Source organism: Pteropus alecto, unplaced genomic scaffold, assembly GCF_000325575.1.
Source record: "Pteropus alecto unplaced genomic scaffold, ASM32557v1 scaffold45, whole genome shotgun sequence".
Taxonomy (NCBI): domain Eukaryota; kingdom Metazoa; phylum Chordata; class Mammalia; order Chiroptera; family Pteropodidae; genus Pteropus; species Pteropus alecto.
In genome coordinates, this window is record NW_006442491.1 from 40456234 (window position 1) to 40474213 (window position 17980).

General features: G+C 66.3%; 2 protein-coding genes across 2 annotated transcripts; both read right to left on the reverse strand.

The window, feature by feature from the left end:
• Nucleotides 1-324: 324 nt before the first annotated feature.
• PTK6 (protein tyrosine kinase 6) lies at nucleotides 325-8349 on the reverse strand. The gene is made up of 8 exons (XM_006921971.2): nucleotides 8101-8349; nucleotides 6484-6605; nucleotides 6008-6168; nucleotides 5293-5446; nucleotides 4554-4715; nucleotides 3327-3508; nucleotides 1994-2147; nucleotides 325-1759 (listed from the first exon to the last, which is right to left on the reverse strand). The coding sequence occupies exons 1-8, from the start codon at nucleotides 8328-8330 to the stop codon at nucleotides 1572-1574; spliced, it is 1353 nt and encodes a 450-aa protein (XP_006922033.1). The 5' UTR covers nucleotides 8331-8349; the 3' UTR covers nucleotides 325-1571.
• A 2696-nt stretch (nucleotides 8350-11045) lies between these two features.
• On the reverse strand, nucleotides 11046-17552 carry SRMS (src-related kinase lacking C-terminal regulatory tyrosine and N-terminal myristylation sites). The gene is made up of 8 exons (XM_006922127.1): nucleotides 17161-17552; nucleotides 13970-14091; nucleotides 13236-13402; nucleotides 12545-12686; nucleotides 12305-12463; nucleotides 11629-11810; nucleotides 11374-11530; nucleotides 11046-11239 (listed from the first exon to the last, which is right to left on the reverse strand). The coding sequence occupies exons 1-8, from the start codon at nucleotides 17550-17552 to the stop codon at nucleotides 11046-11048; spliced, it is 1515 nt and encodes a 504-aa protein (XP_006922189.1).
• Nucleotides 17553-17980: the final 428 nt, after the last annotated feature.

Genomic DNA, 17980 nt, shown 5'->3' on the forward strand with positions numbered 1-17980 from the left:
GGCAGGCTGCAGCCAGCAGAAGCAGTTGGCTTCTTTAATATCGAAACAGCAAAACACCAGCAAGGAACCTGAGTGTCGCTCTTTCCCGTCCTAGCCACACGCGAGCCTCCCTGACACCCATAACCGTGTGCCTTGCACCAAGCGCAAAATAAACAAGCGGCCAGCAGCCCCGACGGTGCCTGTCAGCTGTGTCCTGAGACGTGTAGAAGGCACCGAACCCCTCCACTCAACCGCCTTACTTCCCAGTGGGGGTGGGGAGCTGGCCCTGTCCCCAGGCCTTCCTGGAGCTCCTTGCTGGGGGCTACTTCTGAGGCCTGACCCAGATCCCCCCTCCCCAAGCTGCTCGAAGGAGCTGGACAGGCTCTTGAGGTCAGGGCCTCCGGGGGACTCAGCTTCTGGCCCCGTGGCCACTGGGAGGCTGCGCCTCTGGCTGTGAGCTTGGGAGCCTTTGGCTAGAGGGACCCAGTACCTTCTGTAAGAGCCAAAGAGGCCCCCAACATCTAGGGAGGGAGGGAAGGGGAAGGGACAAGACCGGCTGTTGCCCCCGGTGCCTTCCCATAAGGTGTCACCTCCTCTAGCCCCTGTGGGGTACACTCTGGGCTGGACCTGTGCGTGGTCTCAGGCACCCAAAACTAAGAGGAGTGAGTGGGGCGCTGCATAGCTGCCTTCCCACCACAGCCCAGCTTGGGGCAAAGTCCAGCTCGGACCTGGGGAGAGTGGTTGTGTCATCTTCCTCGTGTCCACGTGCCCCAGGGGCCAAGAGGCTGACCCATGTCTGTTGAGTGCCCCAGGAGAGTGCAGCCTGCCGTGAGGTGGGGGACTTGGAGAGGAGCGGCTTCCACTGGCCACTGGGTGGGGTTCAGGTGGCCCCTAAGAGAGTCTTCCTTTCCTGTCCCCCTCAACCTGTGCTATAGATGTTCGCATGAATTTATTCTAAGGCACTTGTGAGGTTTGTGGCGCCAGGTGGCAGCCTGTGTTCTGCCAACCCTCTGTCCAGGCGGGTGGATGGGGCAGCCCTGTCCCCTGCCTTGTGGTCCCAGGGCTGGTAGGCTGGGCCCTTGTTCCCACCTGCTCAGATGGATCTGGGATGGGGAGGTGTCCCTAAGGATAGCCTGGGCCACAGCCAGTCTTTCTGGCCAGTGTTCAGGCAGAGTCCCCAGATCCTCCTGGTGGCCATGGCAGAAGACAGCTGCCTGGCACAGGGTAACAGGCAGCAGTGCCCCATCCCGTCTATAGGTTGCTGGGGGACCTAGGGGCAGCAGGGGCCAGGTGGCGAAGGGAGCGCACAGCCAGAGCTGAGGGTCCCATCGTGCACTGCCCGTGGAGGCCTGCCCCTGGGCCTGCCTGAGCCAGTGGGCTTCGGTCAGTGCCAGGGATGGTCCACTCTTGGAGGCTTCCAGAGTTGGCGTCGGCTGTGGAGGCCCAGCACTTGCCAGGAGCTGGCATCTTGGAAGGGGCAGCCTCAGCCCCCAGACCGCAGAGGGCTACTTCCCTGTCCAGTGTCCAGCCTGCTCAGAAGAGCTGTGGGCGCCTTGTGGCCAGCCCCGAGGCAGCAGCAGGGAGGCCGGTGCTCAGAGTGGGCTCTCGTACCTCGTGGAGCTGGAGAGCCTCTCCCGCAGAGCCTGGAAGCTCGGCCTCTGCTCAGGGTCCTTGTGCCAACACCAGAGCATCAGCCGATGTGCCGTGGGCGGGCACCCCTGCGGGCAGGGCATGCGGTAGCCCGCGTCCACCCGCAGGAAGGCCTCGTGGTTGGACATGCCTGTGGGGAGCAGGACAGGAGGCTGCCAGGTCTGGGGGGCCAGTGCCCACCTACCCTGTCCCGCCCCGCCCTCTGAAAGTCACACCCCACTTCCGGCTGCCCTTCCCAGGAAAGCTTCGGTCACGCGTGCCCATCTCTAATGCCCGCCCCTGGACAGCGCGGGCCCCCAGAATGGTGTCCAGGTGACGGCCCCTCCCACCTTGCCTGCAGTCCGGGACCCTAGGGGCCCGGTACCTGGATAGGGCGTTTGACCCCTGCTGAAAATCTCATGCAGGAGCACGCCGAAGGACCAGACGTCGGATTTGATGGAGTACTGCCCCCGGGAGAGCGCCTCGGGGGCGGTCCACTTGTAGGGGACGTTGCGGTCACGGGAAAGGTAGACGTCCTCCTGCAATCAGACATGCGCCGTGGGGGCCACCCGCCCCCTCCTCAGCACAGACAGGCGGACCAGTTGCGGTGGGCAGGTGTGCAGCGCCCCAGCGCGGAGCCTGTGAGCACTGTCATGTGCAGGCCGCACGTCACCACTAGGGGGAGGCGGCAGGTCCGCCCTGTGAGTGTGAAGGGACGGCGGGTGGCCCGAGCTGGGAAGTCAGGATGGAGGAGCCCGCGTGGTGGAGCCCGCAGTCTGTTCAGACTCAGGAGTTCACAGAGATGCCAGAGGAAGGCTGATGGGCCGGCCGCCAGCGGACAAACTTGAAAAAGCCCAAGAGTCATGCTCAGCCTTCCCGGCTGACCCGCCCCACTGCTGGCCACCGAGCGGATTAGAGAAACGTCTCTTTCCAGAAGCCTCCGGCTTACAATGAGGAGAGAGCTACACCATCTGAGTATCACGCAGGCGAGCGAAGGGACCTGGACGCTGGCCATCGCGGTAACGTCAACAGGTCCCCCCACCTGCCGGCAGGCCCCGCCTCAGGGGTGGGCAAAGTGGAATTCAGAGCTAAGGCTTCAGGAAAAGAGCAAGTTTCTCAAAAAGTGCGTTTGGGGAAGACAGCAGGCAGCCTAGCAGTTGGGAGGCGTGGGTCTGCCAAGGAACAAACACATTCATGGCATTTGAAAGAATCTGGAAACATCTCTGAGGGCCTGTGATGACTGAGGAGTCACCGTCAGGTCTTGAAGGTGTGGCTGTGGTATTCTGGAGCCCTTACGGATATGGGGTGTACATGCCGCGGGCTGGGGTCTGAGTAACGGGGAGGGAGGGGCCGCAGCAGGGGCTGGGAGGCCCGCTGCAGACTGTCCACATGTGTCTTTCACGTTCTGAGGGCACGGGAAGTCGTGGGGAGATGTTTGCCCTGAGCTCACAAACCACGCCCAGCCTCCTCCCTGGCCAACCGCCAGAAGTGGGGCAGGGACAGCGAATGGGCGCATGAGGGCTGGGCCCCTGCTCCTCCCTGGACACCGGCCCACCCACTCGGCAGAGCCCCTGGACACCTCCCTTTCCGCCTGTGGTTCCCCACTGCCCCTCCAGCTCTGAAACAGCCCTCGGCTCCCTGCCCCTGTTCAGGGAGACCCCAGGAATCTGCAGCTCTGAGCACAGGGGAGGACGCGCCCCGCCTTCCGGGGGACCCACCTTGATGAGCCTGGCCAGCCCAAAGTCTCCCACTTTGCAGATGTTGCCCTCCCCGACCAGGATGTTCCTGGCGGCCAGGTCCCGGTGGATGTAATTCTGCGATTCCAGGTAGCACATGCCCTCGGCCACCTGCGACGCGATGTCCACCAGCTCGGAGACCGGCAGGGCTTTCTCAGCAGAGTCTGTGCAGGCAAAGGGAGGCCAGGGTCAGCGCAGCCCGCTGAGGCCATGTCCCCTCTGTCACATGCTCTACTGGCTCCTGGGCTCAGGGGAGGGGCTGGGGCAAAGGGCAGGTGGCCCGATTTAAACTGGGAGAGTGAGCCCGCCGTGACCCTTCTGGAAGGGACGGCGGGTGGCCCGAGCTGGGAACCCACACTAAAGAGATGTGAACTCAGACGTAAGCGCCAAGGCGTCCATCACAGCATCGCTTACACAAAAAACCCTGAAAAGGTTCGGCGGACCCCTGGCTACGGGACACAGCACACCTGCACGGAAGTGTGCAGGCCCAGTGCTCACTCCCCAGGGACAGTCAGTGGGACACTGCTCGCAGCGATCCAGCTTTCGTCAGCAGTTTTATATTCTGAGTTTTCCAAACATGGATACATAGAAATAAATTCCCAGATACACATATCACGTAGCAGATGCCACTTATCCTGCGAAGCACATCCTCGCCTTCCACCGGCCCTGAAACGGGCTGCATCTGTGCCCTCGGCGGTAGCGACTGCCTGGTTTGGGTGTCACATCATGGGGCTCGTTACAGATGGCGCCTTTGAGTCAACGAGCCCCGTGGGAGTGTGTGTGCGCACGCGTGTGCCTGCACGGGTGCAGTGTGCGTGGGCGTGTGAGTGTGTGTGCACGTTCAGTGACCGGAGGAGGGACGGCCCTTCTAGGAAAAGAGAAAAGCGGAGAGGCCTGCGTGCTGGGAAGCTGGCCGGGAGCAGCCCCCGCCGGTGCCACGGAAAAGCAGCCTGTCACCTGTGGGCGCAGGAATCGGGAGTGGCTCGTCCTGTGTGTACCTACTGGATTCCCTCACATTCCCGCAGTGGACAGATGCTTTTAAACAGAAAGACCTGACAAAGGCATCGAGAGCCCCCCAGCCACCCCGTGTATGGTGTGGGGGTGACCTGGGCTTTCTCTCTGTTTCTTTGTGGGTCTCCCCCATTCCCTCCAGCGAGCCCGTGGCCCCTTGGTCTTCCGCAAGGAGCTGCAGGCGCCGCCCCCGCTCACCGCGCAGCAGCTCCAGCAGGCTCCCCTTGTCCATGACCTCTGTGATGATGTACACGGGGTCCCCCACGGACGCCACAGCATACAGCGCCAGGATGTGCTTGTGCCGAAGCTTCTTCATGGCCTGGATCTCCGCCTGGAAGGTGTGCTGGTGCAGGAGGTCATCTGCAGGTGAGGGTGGCCTCAGCGGGTGCAGCCCTGCGGCCGCCTCCCCACCCACCCACACTCAATGAGTGTGGGCGCCCTGCCGGGACGCCCCAGCTCCCAAGGCCAGGGTGCCAGGGCAGACACGACCTAGTCCCAGGACACCCCAGCACCCTACCCACTGTCTCCACCCTCTGCTCTCACAGCACCCCAGACACCATCAGTACCCACATTTGGCCAACACCTGCCCAAGCCAGATACGGAGCTGGGACAACCCCCAGTATGTTCCCAGGGCCAGGGCCCCTGGTGCTTCCCAGGGAGATTGTAGATCGACCTTTCCCGATTTCTAGTGATCTAGTGATTTTAGTGGTATTCCATTCACTAAGAATTTAAGGTTCCCTCACAATAAATGCATTTAGGTAAAAACATTTGAAATCGAAAGGGAAATGTCACCTCCATACTGCTATAGGTGCCACATGTGGCACAATTTAGGGCAGCATGTGGCACGCGGGTCATAAGGGGCGCGGTCTGGCTCGGCCCCACCCCCAGTGAGTGAGGCGGGCGCCCCGTGGGTGGGCCTGGGGGCAGGGCCGCTTACCTCGGGCGATGACCTTAATGGCCACTCGGACCTGGCCCTTCCAGAACCCTTCGAAGACCTCCCCGAAGTAGCCGGACCCCAGCTTCCTGCAGAGCGTGAACTCCTCCCGAGGCCTCTCCCAGTCAGCACAGTGGGGCAGGGGCTCCGGCTCGTGCTGGAGAGACAGGGCAGGGCGGTGGGGGCTCCTCGCACCGAACACCCCCCAGGAGTTCCCAACGCGCCCGGCAGGGGGAGCCCCTGGCCAATCTCGGGTCAGCTGGGGAGTCCCAGGGTGCAGAGCGTGACCACACTCCAGGCTCCCCCAGGGGCTGGCCCCTGCTGTGTCCTGCAAACATGTGCCACCCTTACCGCCTGCTCTGGGCCAGTTATAATGCCCCAAGTGCCACTCAGAAAACCCGTCCAGCTTCTGGCCAGGGCACATGCCCTTGTCACCTGGCTCCCACGGGCCCAGAGAGACTCAGGACATGGCGGAGCAACGTGACCTCTGCTGGCCACGGAGCGGGAGTGACGTGGCAAAGAAGGGCACGTCCCCCGCCCCAGCCTCCGGCCCGTGCCCAGCTCCACGGGACCAGCCAGTGTCCCTTGGGGTCCACTCCAGCCGGTCAGCCTGTCAGGACGCCCGCCCACCCTGTGTGACCCCGGGAGTCCGTGTCGTCATGCAGAGAGGGCCATAGTGGGGCAGGGCTGGGGCAGGCAGGGCGGGGGGCGGCCCTACTTTCCAGCAGGGCAGGGTCAGCCGCAGGCCGTGGGACAGGCTCCGGGTCCGGTGATGGTCCACGAGCTCGGGCAGGCTGGGGAAGGACACGGCGTCGCTGAGGTGCAGCCGGCCCGCCCGCCGCCAGATCTTGTAGTGCCTCACGGCCTGCCTGTCCCGCACTGGAGCAGGGGGGACACGTGTGAACAGGCGTGTGCGCCCCTGGGACCACCCCCTCAGAGGGGAGCCAGGAGAAGGCGAGGGGTGCGAGGGGGAGAGACGGGGCGCGCCCAGCAGGGCAAGGAGAAACCCAGGCCCAGGACCCCAGCAGAGAGCCGGCCGGCCGGGCTGGGCCCACACCCCTGTCAGGGTTTCCTAGGGACGGAAGAGACGGCCTGGACACTGAGGCCAGCGGGACAGGCCAGGCCAGAGGGGCCAGGCCCCCCGCATGCCAGAGGGAGGGTTAGGGGCCGGGGGAACGGTGGGGGCTGCCATACCCGAGAGCACGTAGTCGGCGCCCGGCTTCTCGCTGGCCCTGATCAGGAAGGTCCCGGGCTCCGTGCCCGCGGCCTGCAGCCGGTGCGAGGCCTCCGAGCGGGAGATGCGGCCGAAGAACCACCTGGGGGTCCAGAGCCCACGCTGACCCAACGCCGACCCCACGGCACCCCTCCGCCTCCTCATGCTGCCGGCCCCGACCCACAGCTGCCCTCCGATACTGCCCATGACCCAGGCCCCTCTTCGCCCATCATAGACCCCGAGTGTCCCAGGTGGCTGGTTCCAGGCACCAAGAAAGGTCCTAGTGACCCATAAGAGGTCCCCCCATCCTGTCAGTGGGGTCGGAGCCACCCTGTGCCAGGGACGTGTTGTTCATCCCATGGGGCCACATTGTCCTGTGATTCTGTGACCACCTCCTGTGACCCGGGCCACAGACACACTGCTCCAGCTCCATGAGACCTGGGATTGGGTGTCAAGCAGCAGGCCGCGCACACATGTGCTTCATTCAACACATACATCTGCACACACGTATACACACTCACACACTCGCGCATCCCACACCAGCAGCCAGCCCCTGGGCTCGGGGCGGCAGCGTGGGGCCTGCGAGCGCCCCAGCTGACCTCTGCTGCCAGCCGCTCTGCCCCCGGTACCCCGAGTCCATCAGGCACTGTGGGTCCATGCCCACTCCAGACCGACCCTGCACACCTCAGACCCTTGTCACTCGCCCATCCACCCTGCCTCCTTCCCGCTTCTCAAAATCGCTGCTTCTCAGGGCCTCCCCCTACCCCGCCCGCCGCGTCATGCCCGTCGTGGGACCCATGCCTTTGAAGCTGTCCTGTTTCCCACTGAGCTTGCTTCCTGCTCAGCTCCCATCAGTGGGCGGGAACAGCACCCAGCGGGTGCTCAGTCAAGGCGGGTGAATGGTGAGGGACACGGGGATCGGGAGCACAGGTGGGCTGCAGAGGAGCGCCCCCTGCTGGGCCCCCGCACCGGAGCTCAGAGGAGCCACCCCAGGCCGCTGCGGGCGTGCCCACAGCAGGCTGCCCGTGGTGGTTCAGGCATCCTTGGGCAGTGCCCAGGGGCTGCCGCCACCTCCTGAAGCCACCTTGCCGGTGACGGGGCAGCCGCGAGGGTGCAGGGAGCAGAGCCGGAAGCCCACGCCCCAGACGGGCATGTTGCAATGGCCTCCTCCTCCTAACTAGGTCATGCATCTGGTTTCGGTTATTTGAAAGGTGAGTGAAGCCTGCTTCCCAAAAGGCTGCGTCTCCGCCCCGAACTCCCACGAAGACCCTGCCAGCCTCGCGGAAGCCCACTGCGGCCTTTTCTGTCCTGTTTGGGTCCTGGAGCCATGAAGTAACCACAGGGGAGGGCCACACTCCTCGGTGCCCCAGCCCCCAGACGTCACTGGCAAAGCCCCGTCGGCACTCCCGGGACCGGGAGGGGGGGTCCAGCCCTGACGAGGGCACAGGTCCAGTGAGCCACGAGTCTCGCCAGCCAGCACCCCTGCCCTCCCCGGGCTCGCCCGCAGTGCGCTGCTGCCCCTCTGCGACCCCCACCCCAGCTCCTGAGGGGCAGCAGGGTGGGGGGGGGGACCTTGGAGAGGGCGCAGGGACACTCACGGCTCAGACTCCACCGTCTCCTTCTCAGCCAGGTAGTTGCGGGGCACATAGCCCTCGGCCAGGGCCCTGCCCGCTGCGTCCAGCCGCGTGGCCCACCACCACTCGTCCTCCCTCCTGGCCACGTGGAAGGTGTCCCCCGCCCGGAAGCTCAGCTCCTCGGCCGTGCGGGCCTCGAAGTCCCAGAGGCCCACGTACCTGGGGCCCAGGTGAGCCTGGCCCCGGGACACCATGGCCACTGCGGCAGCAGGACCAGGCCACCTGGCCTTGCCGCCTGTCACTGGGCCGGCTGCGAGCACGGAGGTGGGCGGGGCCAAGCCGACCGGCCACCACCCCCAGCTGAGGAACTGGCGCACTTCCCCGGGCCAGGCGCCTCCTCAGCACCCTGGGCTCCGCCCGAGGGCCGGGCAGCCCCCGTCTATCCTCCCCCTGCCAGGGCCGGCCAGTGTGAGCAGCGCTCCTGCCCACCTGCCAAGTGACCACGTGGCCGGACCTGAGCCAGGGCGAGAGAGAGCAGAGTGACCAGTCAGACAGGGTCCTCCTGGGGTCCGAGCCTTGGAGTGAGAGGGGACTGGGAGGGACCAAGGCTGAAGGACCAGTCACTCCCTTCCCAAACCTCCAGGGCCACTGGGACCGAGCCAGGACACGGGGGCAGCAGGCCCTCGGCAGTAGCTGCTGGAAGCCCAGGTGGGCGCTGCCTCTTGCTCCGGTCCCGGCACCCCCTTCTCCCCACGAGCCCACCCCACCCACGCCCTGCCCACACAAGGGGGGGTGGGCCAGGGGCTCCGCCAAGACAGGGGGACTGTGAAAGCAGATGGCCGCTGAACCCCACGGGCTGGAACGCCCCCTTCCGTTGGAGACAGTGGTGGCACAGCCACTCCATCTGTGCAGGAGGGACAGGCACGTGTGCTGCTCACAAAGTCACAGCCCAGCACCATTCCCGCTGAGGTATGGAGGGGCAGCAGACGGGAGGGGAGGCTGATGGGGGCTGCTAAGCACCTGTGGGCCCCGGGCGCTCCAAGCCCCCTCCCCCCGCTGCTCACCAATTCCCTCTGGCCCCTCAGCCCAGGGCCTGGCCCGTGAGCCTGTGTCCAGTGGACCTCACGTGTCACTGGGTGCAGGAGTACCCGGGGCTCTACCTGGGCCACACCAGGAAGCAAGAAGGTTTCGAGACTGAGCGCCCCGCCCCCCCCACCCCGAGGCTCTGGAGCACAAACCTGTCCAGCATGTGGCTGGTGAGACTCCAGGGATGACCCCACGCACACCTGCCTCCCTGGCCAGGCGCCATGCCCCGCCCAGCACATTCCTGCCCGGCACTGGCCGCCAGCCCAGCCTCCCTTCGCTCAGCTCACCTCAGCTCCCAGCAAGGAGGAGGGCCCCCAGCCTGGAGGAGCTCAGCTCAAGCCCTCGCCCTCGGGCCCACATGCCAGGGCTGGGCCCCACCTCTCCCAGGACAGGACGAGAGTCGAGGGCTGCTGCTTGGGGTCCCATGCAGCTCAGGCCAAACACTCCCGCCCCCACCCTCCATCCGGGGGGTGGGCAGTCCCAGCCTGGCTGCTGAGGCTCCAAGGGGCTCCCGCCCTCCATGCTCGGCCCTACCCTACAGCCAGCCTGATCAGGGCCCTCAAGTGGCCAGCTCCTCCTCCTCCCTCTGTGCTGCCCCCACCCTTCCTGCCGAATGCTCATCCCCCACCCCCACCACGCCAGCCCTGCACAGCTGTGTCCTCCTGTGGCTCCAGGGGGTCAGAGGGCACCCTGCAGTCAAGGGTCCCAGCTCCGTCCTGCACAGGCAAGGCCTGTGGTCATTGGTGAGGCTGGCCCTAAACTGTGCAGCGGCCGTTCCCTCCAGGATCACTGAGCCGAGGGCAGCCGGGCATGCCTTTGCCCCTTCTGTCCCCACAAGCCTTTGGGGCACAGCTGTCAGCAAAGAGCTCCCGGCAGGGTGGGGGTCGGGCATCCCGAAGGCAGACCCTGCCGCTATGCCCCGTCCTCTCTGTACCTATCTGCAGCTGGGCAGGCGAGCAACGAACAACGGTCACGGCCGCCCAGCTGTATTCGGTGGCTCTGGCTGTGTCTGGAACCAGGCTGGGTGGGGGGTGGGCTCACTGGGAACGCTGCTCTGTGCTCCAGACGGCTGTCACCCAGTTGTCTGCATCCCACGGCGCTCACCCTGCACCCTGCCCGACTGTACAGGGCCGGCGCCAGACCCCCACCCCCGAAGCAGACATGCTGGCTTTGTCTCACCTTGTCCCGCCCCCAGAGAACCGACCACGGGGGCACTCATCCCCCAAAAGAGCCACCCACCGCCGGCCCGTCCTCCCGGCACCCCGACCCAGCCCCAGCCGCGGCAGACCGGCAGGCAGATGGCCCGTCAGCGGCAGCTCTGGTTTGGGGATCAAGGCCCTTGGGCGACACATCCCTGTGCGTGCCTGAGTCCGTCACACGCGTTTATTGAGTGCCTCTGCTCGCGTGCATGGTCCATGGCGTGCCCCTGGGAGCCCCGCCCCTGGCCCTTAAACAGGGCCGAGGGACTTCAGAAAAAACTGGGAAGCCATGCCTCTTGCTCTTGACCTTGGAGAGAGTCCAGGGGGCCAAGGGCAGCAGGCAGGTGCCAGCAGGAGGGGCCTCGGCCTGGGCTCAGGACTCCTCTGTCCACAGTCTCCCCGAGGCTACCCCAAACACCGGCTCCAGCTGGCCTTCTCTGCCGAGTCCTGGCCACCCAGGCGGACGGCGACCCCTCCTCTCCCCGGGTGGGTGTCTGCACGTGTGTCTGCACGTGTCTGCCTCGCGTGTGCACACGTGTGCGTGTCTGCCTTGAGGCCCACGGCCAGGGTCTCTGTGGCCAGTGGCACTTCCGGACAACCCGGCACCCCTGTCCACGTTGACAACAAACACCGTCCTGGGGGCCCCCGGGGAGGAGAGGCCCAGCCGCGGCCCAGTGCCCGGGGTCACGTGAGGGCAGGGGGGAGGCGCCCACGGATGGCGCCCAGCTTCTCCTGCAGTGCCGTGAAGGCCGGCCGCTCCTCCGGGCTGGCCTGCCAGCACGCCAGCATGAGCGCATACGCCTCGGCCGGGCAGGCGGCGGGGCGCGGCAGGCGGTAGCCCCTCGCGATCCGCTGCAGAGTCTCCTGGTTGCTCATTCCTGGGGAGGGGGTGAGAGGGGCCAGGCATCCGTGGAGACCTCCCCCCGCCCTCGCCCGGCCCTGCCCCTGCTGAGCCGGCAGCCCTGGGGCCTGGTCACCCCGCACCCCCCACCCCGGGAAGCCTGCAGCCCACCTTCATAGGGACACTGGCCGTAAGTGAACACTTCGTAGAGCAGCACTCCGAAGGACCAGACGTCCGACTTCTGGGAGTAGATACGGTAGTTGGCCGCCTCGGGCGCCGTCCACTTGACGGGGATCTTGGAGCCGCTGCTCGGGGAGTAGACATCATCCTGGTGAGGGGACACCATGCTGGGGTGGGCGGAGTAGCGCCCGCCCCTCCCAGCCACTCGGCGCCCTGCCCCAGGCGGGGGCCTGAGCCCACACCGACCTTGAGCAGCCGGGCCAGGCCGAAGTCGGCCACCTTGCAGGCCAGGGCATCGCCCACGAGCACGTTCCTCGCGGCCAGGTCCCGGTGCACGATCCGCCGCTCCTCCAGGTAGCTCATGCCCTCGGCCACCTGGCAGGCGAAGTCCAGCAGGACAGGCGGGCTCAGGGCCCGGCCCTCGGGGCCTGCGGGGAGGGCCGGCAGTCAGGGGGCTGGCGTCTTCCCGGTGACATCCCTCTGTGCCTCCGGTTCCCCATCTGTGAGACGGGGTGAGGACAGCACCACCCGCCAAAGCTGCAGCGGGCACTGCAGCCCCGGGGACTGCTCAAGGCAAGCTCCTCCTTGGGGACTGGGAGCACAGAAGGGCCAGCCGGGGTGGGGGACACGGAGGGCTGAGCTGGGTCCATGCAGACCTCGTTCAGGCTGGTGACCCAGACGGGCCTGCCCCCACCTGCCCTCCACCCAGTCTGGAACCCCACACTGACTGTCCCTCCATAAGGCCAGGCCTGGCCCAGACCAGGGACCCTGAGCCCACTGTTGGCCAGAGTCGCCCACAGCCCCGGGGCCTCTGGAAATCCAGCTTCAGTGACAAAGGCCTGGCTGAGAGGCGGGCAGGTGTCTGTCCCCCGGGCCGGGAGGGCGCGGCCGCACACAGGCCGCTGCGAGGGGCCGCACTCACTGCCCAGGAAGGCCTGCAGGCTGCCCTTGCTCATGAGCTCGGTGACGACGTACACCGGCTCGCCCACGGAGCACACGGCATGCAGCCGGATGAGCCGCTTGTGACGCAGGCTCTTGAGCGTCTGGATCTCCTTGGTGAGGTCGGCCAGCTTCATGTTGGCTGCGGGAGGGCGAGGCGAGGCTCAGGGCCCGCCCCCCCACCTGCGGCCGCCCCTCCCCCCGGGGCTGGGGCCTCACCCACCTGATTTGATGACCTTCACTGCCACAGGGACCGAGCCCAGCCACAGGCCTTCCCACACCTCCCCAAAGTAGCCTTCGCCCAGCTTCCTGTGCAGGGCAAACTCGGAGCGCGGCCGTTCCCACTCGTCCTGCTCGGGGGGCTTCTGTGGGGGTGGGGGCACTCAGCGCCAAGGCCCGTGTCCCCGGCCCAGTGGGCAGTTTCCCCAGAGGACCAGGCGTCTGTACCTGGGCCCCAGCACACACCCAGCTCTGGCCCCGGCTGGGGTGGGGGGCCAGGTGCCGAGCTCCTTGGGCCTGGCCCCAGACCTAAGTGGCACCTCTGCTGGCGATGGCCCTCCATCCACAAACACTCATTACTGCCTGGCTGGGCTGTCATTACGGGACCAGAGGAACCGGCTCGCCGCCCGGCCCCAGCAGGACAGCTGGTCTGGGCAGAGCTGGGGCTCCAGGCCAGGCGCAGACGGTTGAGTCAGCGTCCCCTCCCACACCCTCCACCCGGGGCCCTCCGCAGATGCCTCCCCAAGCTCACCCCTGCCCTCCGGCTGCTGCCCTGCCAGGAGTCCCCCCCAGCAGCCCCCGAGGCGGAGATGTGACACCTGGGGGAGCAGACGCAGCAGGCAGATGTGGGGCTCTCGGCCTCATCAGACCCCCACGGCGGAGGGGCAGCCGGGCAGGCAGGGGGGGCAGCCCACCTGGGCCACGCAGGGCTGCAGCAGCGGGTTCTGGATCAGCTTCCAGTTGGCCTGGTAGTAGGTGAGCAGCTCCTCCAGGCTGGGGAAGAGACGGCCCTTCTGCAGGTAGAGGCCGCCGTCGGCCGCCGTGCAGATGCGGTAGTGGCGGACTCTGGCCTGGGCCCGAACTGGGAGGGGACAGAGATGGAGGCCGAGCACCGGACCCTCCCAGGCCCCACACCCCCCAGGGGACCACCACGCCCCTTCTCCGGGCCTGGCTCAGATCTGGCCTTGAGACAGCGGCCGGAGCTGCATATGGAAAGAGGGAGTGTGGGCAGCTGCGGGCCACAGTGGGCAGCTGCAGAGTAGGCACCCATGGACGCGTGGTGAGTGACGGACGCTGCGAAGAAGTCCGTGAAGGAGGAGGACTGTGAAGGGGCGAAGGGGCGAGGGACGGATGGAGGAGTGAACAGGTGAATACATGAGTGGAAACGAGTGAATCAATGAGTGGATGAGGAAATGAGTGAGTCAGCAGGTGAGCAGAGTAAGTGAATAAATGAGCGAGCGAGCGAGCGAAGGGCTGAGCAGACGCGAGGCAAGCAGCAGCGGGGACTCAGGCCCGATGTGGGGCCAGGCATGGGTGAGGGGCCGGCACTGCCTGGGGAGCAACCACCCCAAGGTCAGCAATGTTCCAGGCGGGTTGGGCTGGGCCGGGCGCCTCCGTGGGCACAGGGGCACGAGGGCCACCCTCATACCTGACAGCGAGAAGTCCCCCTGGCTGCTCTCACTGGGCCGGATGAGGAAGGCCCCTGGGGCATTGGCCGGGGACAGGAGCAGCCGCCGGGCCTCGGTTCGGCTGATGCCATTGAAGTACCAGCTGCAAAGGGTGGGCATGGTAGTCACCAGGCAGGCCCGGCCTTGAGTGACTCCTGGCCCCACACAGATCAGACCCCCTGTGCCCGCTCCGTGCGGGCGGCAGGGCTGAGCCCTGACCGTCCACCATCTCCCAGGGAGAAGGTGCACAGGCTGCCCCATGCTGGGGTCCTGGCCAGGGGTCTGTGCCTGTCCCAGCCCCCCGTGCCCAGCCTCCAGAGTGATCGGGACTGAAACAGGAGGGCTGATCGGGCCAGCATGGAGCTGACATGGCCACCTGCAGTGACCTGTGTTAGGTGAGACCAGCCACTCACCTCAGCCACAGATTTTCCATTACTCTTGCCATAAAGTGACCGCCAGCCCTGGGTACGGGCTGAACCTGTCAAACTCAAGACTGCGAAGTCCCTGTGAGGGGTGGGGGTCCACTGGGGCCCAGGGGCCCTGATGATGCTAGGTATGTGGGCTGGGCTACAGGTGCGGCCTGGAGGACCATGGGTGCCACCTGGCTGGGCACGGCCCATGTGCCTTGGGAGGTGGACACGTGGGGATAGGAGAAGCCAGCCTCAGTCCTGCAGCAGCTGGGACTGCCCAAGAGGGGGTGGCCTGAGCCAGGCTGGGCAGGAGGTCAGGAGAGGACAGGGAGAGCTGGGGCAGTGAGTGTCCGTGACCGAGGAACCCGGCCAGCACCCTGGCCCTCTGCGCATGTGGAAATGTTCCCTTTCCTCGTCTGCAGAAGGCGGGACCCTCACACCTGAGCATGGGCTGGGTCAGGGGCCCGCCTGGGGCTCCCCTGTCTGCACCTCAGCTGGGCCAGCAGTCCACCTGAGTCAGGCCAGGTGTGACTCCCGGCCTCACCCCATCTCCTGGGTCTGCTCCCCAAGGCCCAGGTCGGGGAACCTCACACCTGAGTCAACTTCCAGGGACCCAGTGGCAGGAGGTCTGTCCCTGAGAGGGAGCCACAGACCCTCAGGGACAACCCTGTGAGCGTGGCCCCTCACCCACCCTGAGGGAGAGCACAGGGTCTGGCTCTTAGACCACCAGGGGGCCCAAAGCATGACTCAAAGTGAGTCAACCCAAGGTTGGGGTGCCCTGAAAAGAGGGGGCTGGGAGGGCAAAGCTGTGCCATCTTAGGCTGGCGGGTGCTGCTGGAGCCTGGGGCGAGGGCAGGGCCGGGCAGGAGGGGGGCAGGGACAGACCTGGGAGCTGTGGGAGGGGCCTGGGAACCAACACCAGAGCTGGGGGTGGGTGGCCGGGCTGGAGGGGATAAAGCTGGAGACAGGAAGAGGTGGGGCACTGTGGGTGCCAGGCAGAGGCCCCAGGGACATTAGAAGGTAAAATCAGCAGGCGGGGCTGGTGGCGAAGGGTCCAGGACATGTGGACGTTACACGGGTCCTCAGACAACACCCGCTGGGGGGCAGGCTCAGGGAAAGCAGATCGACATTCTGGGGACACACTGATTGCAGAGCAGGAGGTACGGCCCTGAGGCTGCCAGGCTCTGCACTGAGGGTCCCCTACAGCTGGGCCCCGCCTTCTGGGACCTGCCACCAGAGAGCCTCTCGGGTGTGAAGGTGCTCTGGCGGCCCCTCCCAGGACAGTAGCGTAGGGATGCCCTTGGGGTCCCCCACTGGGGCATGGGGCAGTGGGCGAGGTAAGGCTGAGCGCTGAGGCCCCGCATGGAGGTTGAGCCGGCCGGCGACTGGGGCTAGTGCCCCCGTGAATGCGGTCAGCCTTCCATCTTCACCTGGCGGACGGTCATCGGCCCCTCCCCGCCCCCAGCCTCCTGCGGAGAACTGTTTGTCCCCCACACCTGGAGTGCGGTTGCCTCGCCCCATCAGAACGGTTGCTTGGTCCCCTCAGAAAGCACCTTCCCCTGCCATCTGCAAATCCCTCAGAGCCCGGGGACACTGAGCAGTCCCAGGACGCTGGACACAGCTTGAATGAAGCTAAGACCTAGTGCTGGTCTGCAGCGGACATGTGCAGGGCTGGAGATCAGGGACCCACATCAGGGCGGGGTCTGGGCAGCAGAGAAGGGCAGCCTGACTGGGCCGTGGGGCCGGCCTTTGCTGGCCCTGTTCGCCAGCCAACTTCGGGACCGTTCTCACCCAGCACGCCCCCTCTGTGCACGCTGGGGCTGGAAGGAGGCCTCTTTGTCCCTGAGGGCCCCCCTCGCTGATGCCCCATCCATCTAGACGTCAGAGATGGCGATGGCCATGACAGCCAGACTGGCCCACTGCATTCAGGGGAAACAAGGGTAGGGGTAACGTCCAGAGTTTGGGGAGATGCTTGAGGCCCATGGGCTATGTCCACTGCCATATGGCAGGATCCTGCTAGGAGCTGGCACACAACTATACCAGGAGGCTGCCCCGTCCTACGGACCTGGAGCTTGAGCTCAGAGGTCACCTCCTCTGAGGAGCCCTCCTGGAGAGCTCCCATCCTCTGCCTTCCCCCGGCGATCACAGACTGGCATATAAACAGCCAGGCGTCGGTTTTAACCACTTCCCGCCCGTGGACCGCCCCAGTCCGGGGGCCTCAGGCAGTCCTGGAGGAGTGGGCGGACTTCCCCACCTGTGTCTACTCCCCAGACAAGCCTCTCTGGGAGGGTCGTGTGTGCCCCGTACCGGGCCCAGTGCCGGCGGAGGGGATAAGGGGCAGGCGAGCACCCCTCTCTGGCCCAGCTCGTCACCCCTGCACCCTGTCACCATCTCACCCCTCCAGTAGGAGGGACATGCGACGGCCTCTCTCCACACCCGTGTCCTCCCTGGGAGCTGCGGGAGGACAAGGCCCTGCCCGTCTCATTCAGAACTGCGCCCCAGGCCCTAGCCCCCGCCCTCCAAGCAGAGACCCCTCAGCCAACGCCGTGGACTCGGAGGCTGTGAGTGCTCAGGTCCGGGCTGAGTTCCCATGTGACAGCAGCATACATACATGCTGTCCAGCCAACTGGCCGCTGGACCTGTCCAGGCACAGTCACTGCTGTGAGCGCCACACCGTGCCCCCTGGACGGCAGGGCCTGAGGGAGCCGGCCGCAAGCTCCGTCCTGTGCTTGCCCCTGACCCCCAGAGCAGGTGGTACTCACGGTTGGTCTGAGAGAGTCTCCGGGGTGGCCCTGGCCACACAGGCTGTGGGCACGAGCCCCATGCTGGGCGGGCCAGAGAGCCTTCGAGCAAAGATATAGTCGCCGTCTTCCCTGAGGGCGTAGAGCCTGTCCCCGCAGCTGACACTCAGCTCGTCCACACACCGCGCCGAGAAGTCGCAGACAGCCCTGACGAGCTGCCCCTGCACCCGCGGGCGGCCAAGCTCGGGGGCGGGAGGCTCCGCGGCCCGGGACTCGGAGGCAGGGGGCTCCAGCCCAGCGTCCCTGTCGGGGCCAGGGAAGCGGTGGATGCCACCATCTGGAGCGCCTGCCGGCCAGATCTTGTCCCAGAAGGAAGACAGGAAGGCCAGCCGCTTCCTGAGGAAGGGCTCCATGACCCCCGCGGTACCCCGAGCCCAGTCACCACGCGGCGCCCAGGGCCCTGCAGGGGAGGGGACTTCCGATGAAGGAACTGGAAGGGCCGGTGGGACGGCGAGTGTCGGAGCCTCGCCGCGTGCGTCCCCGCTGGCGAGGAGTGTGGGAGACAGGTCACTCCACAGGGTCCTCGGAGCAGGCGCGCACAGCCCCCTGACCACCTCCGGGCTGGTGTTCAGACTCGGCTGAGACACAGGGTGGTCCTCCAGCCCCAGGTCACACGGCGACCGCTCCTCTCCACCTCTTAGGTAGGTGTCTTGGGGGCAGGATTTGTCCCCAGCTGCTCAAAGCCAACTGCGACTGGGGAAGGAGCGCCCTTGGAGTGGCCTGGGGGCGCGGCCTGGGGGCGCGGCCTGGGGGCGGGTCCGGGGTGGGGTCTTGGGAGCTG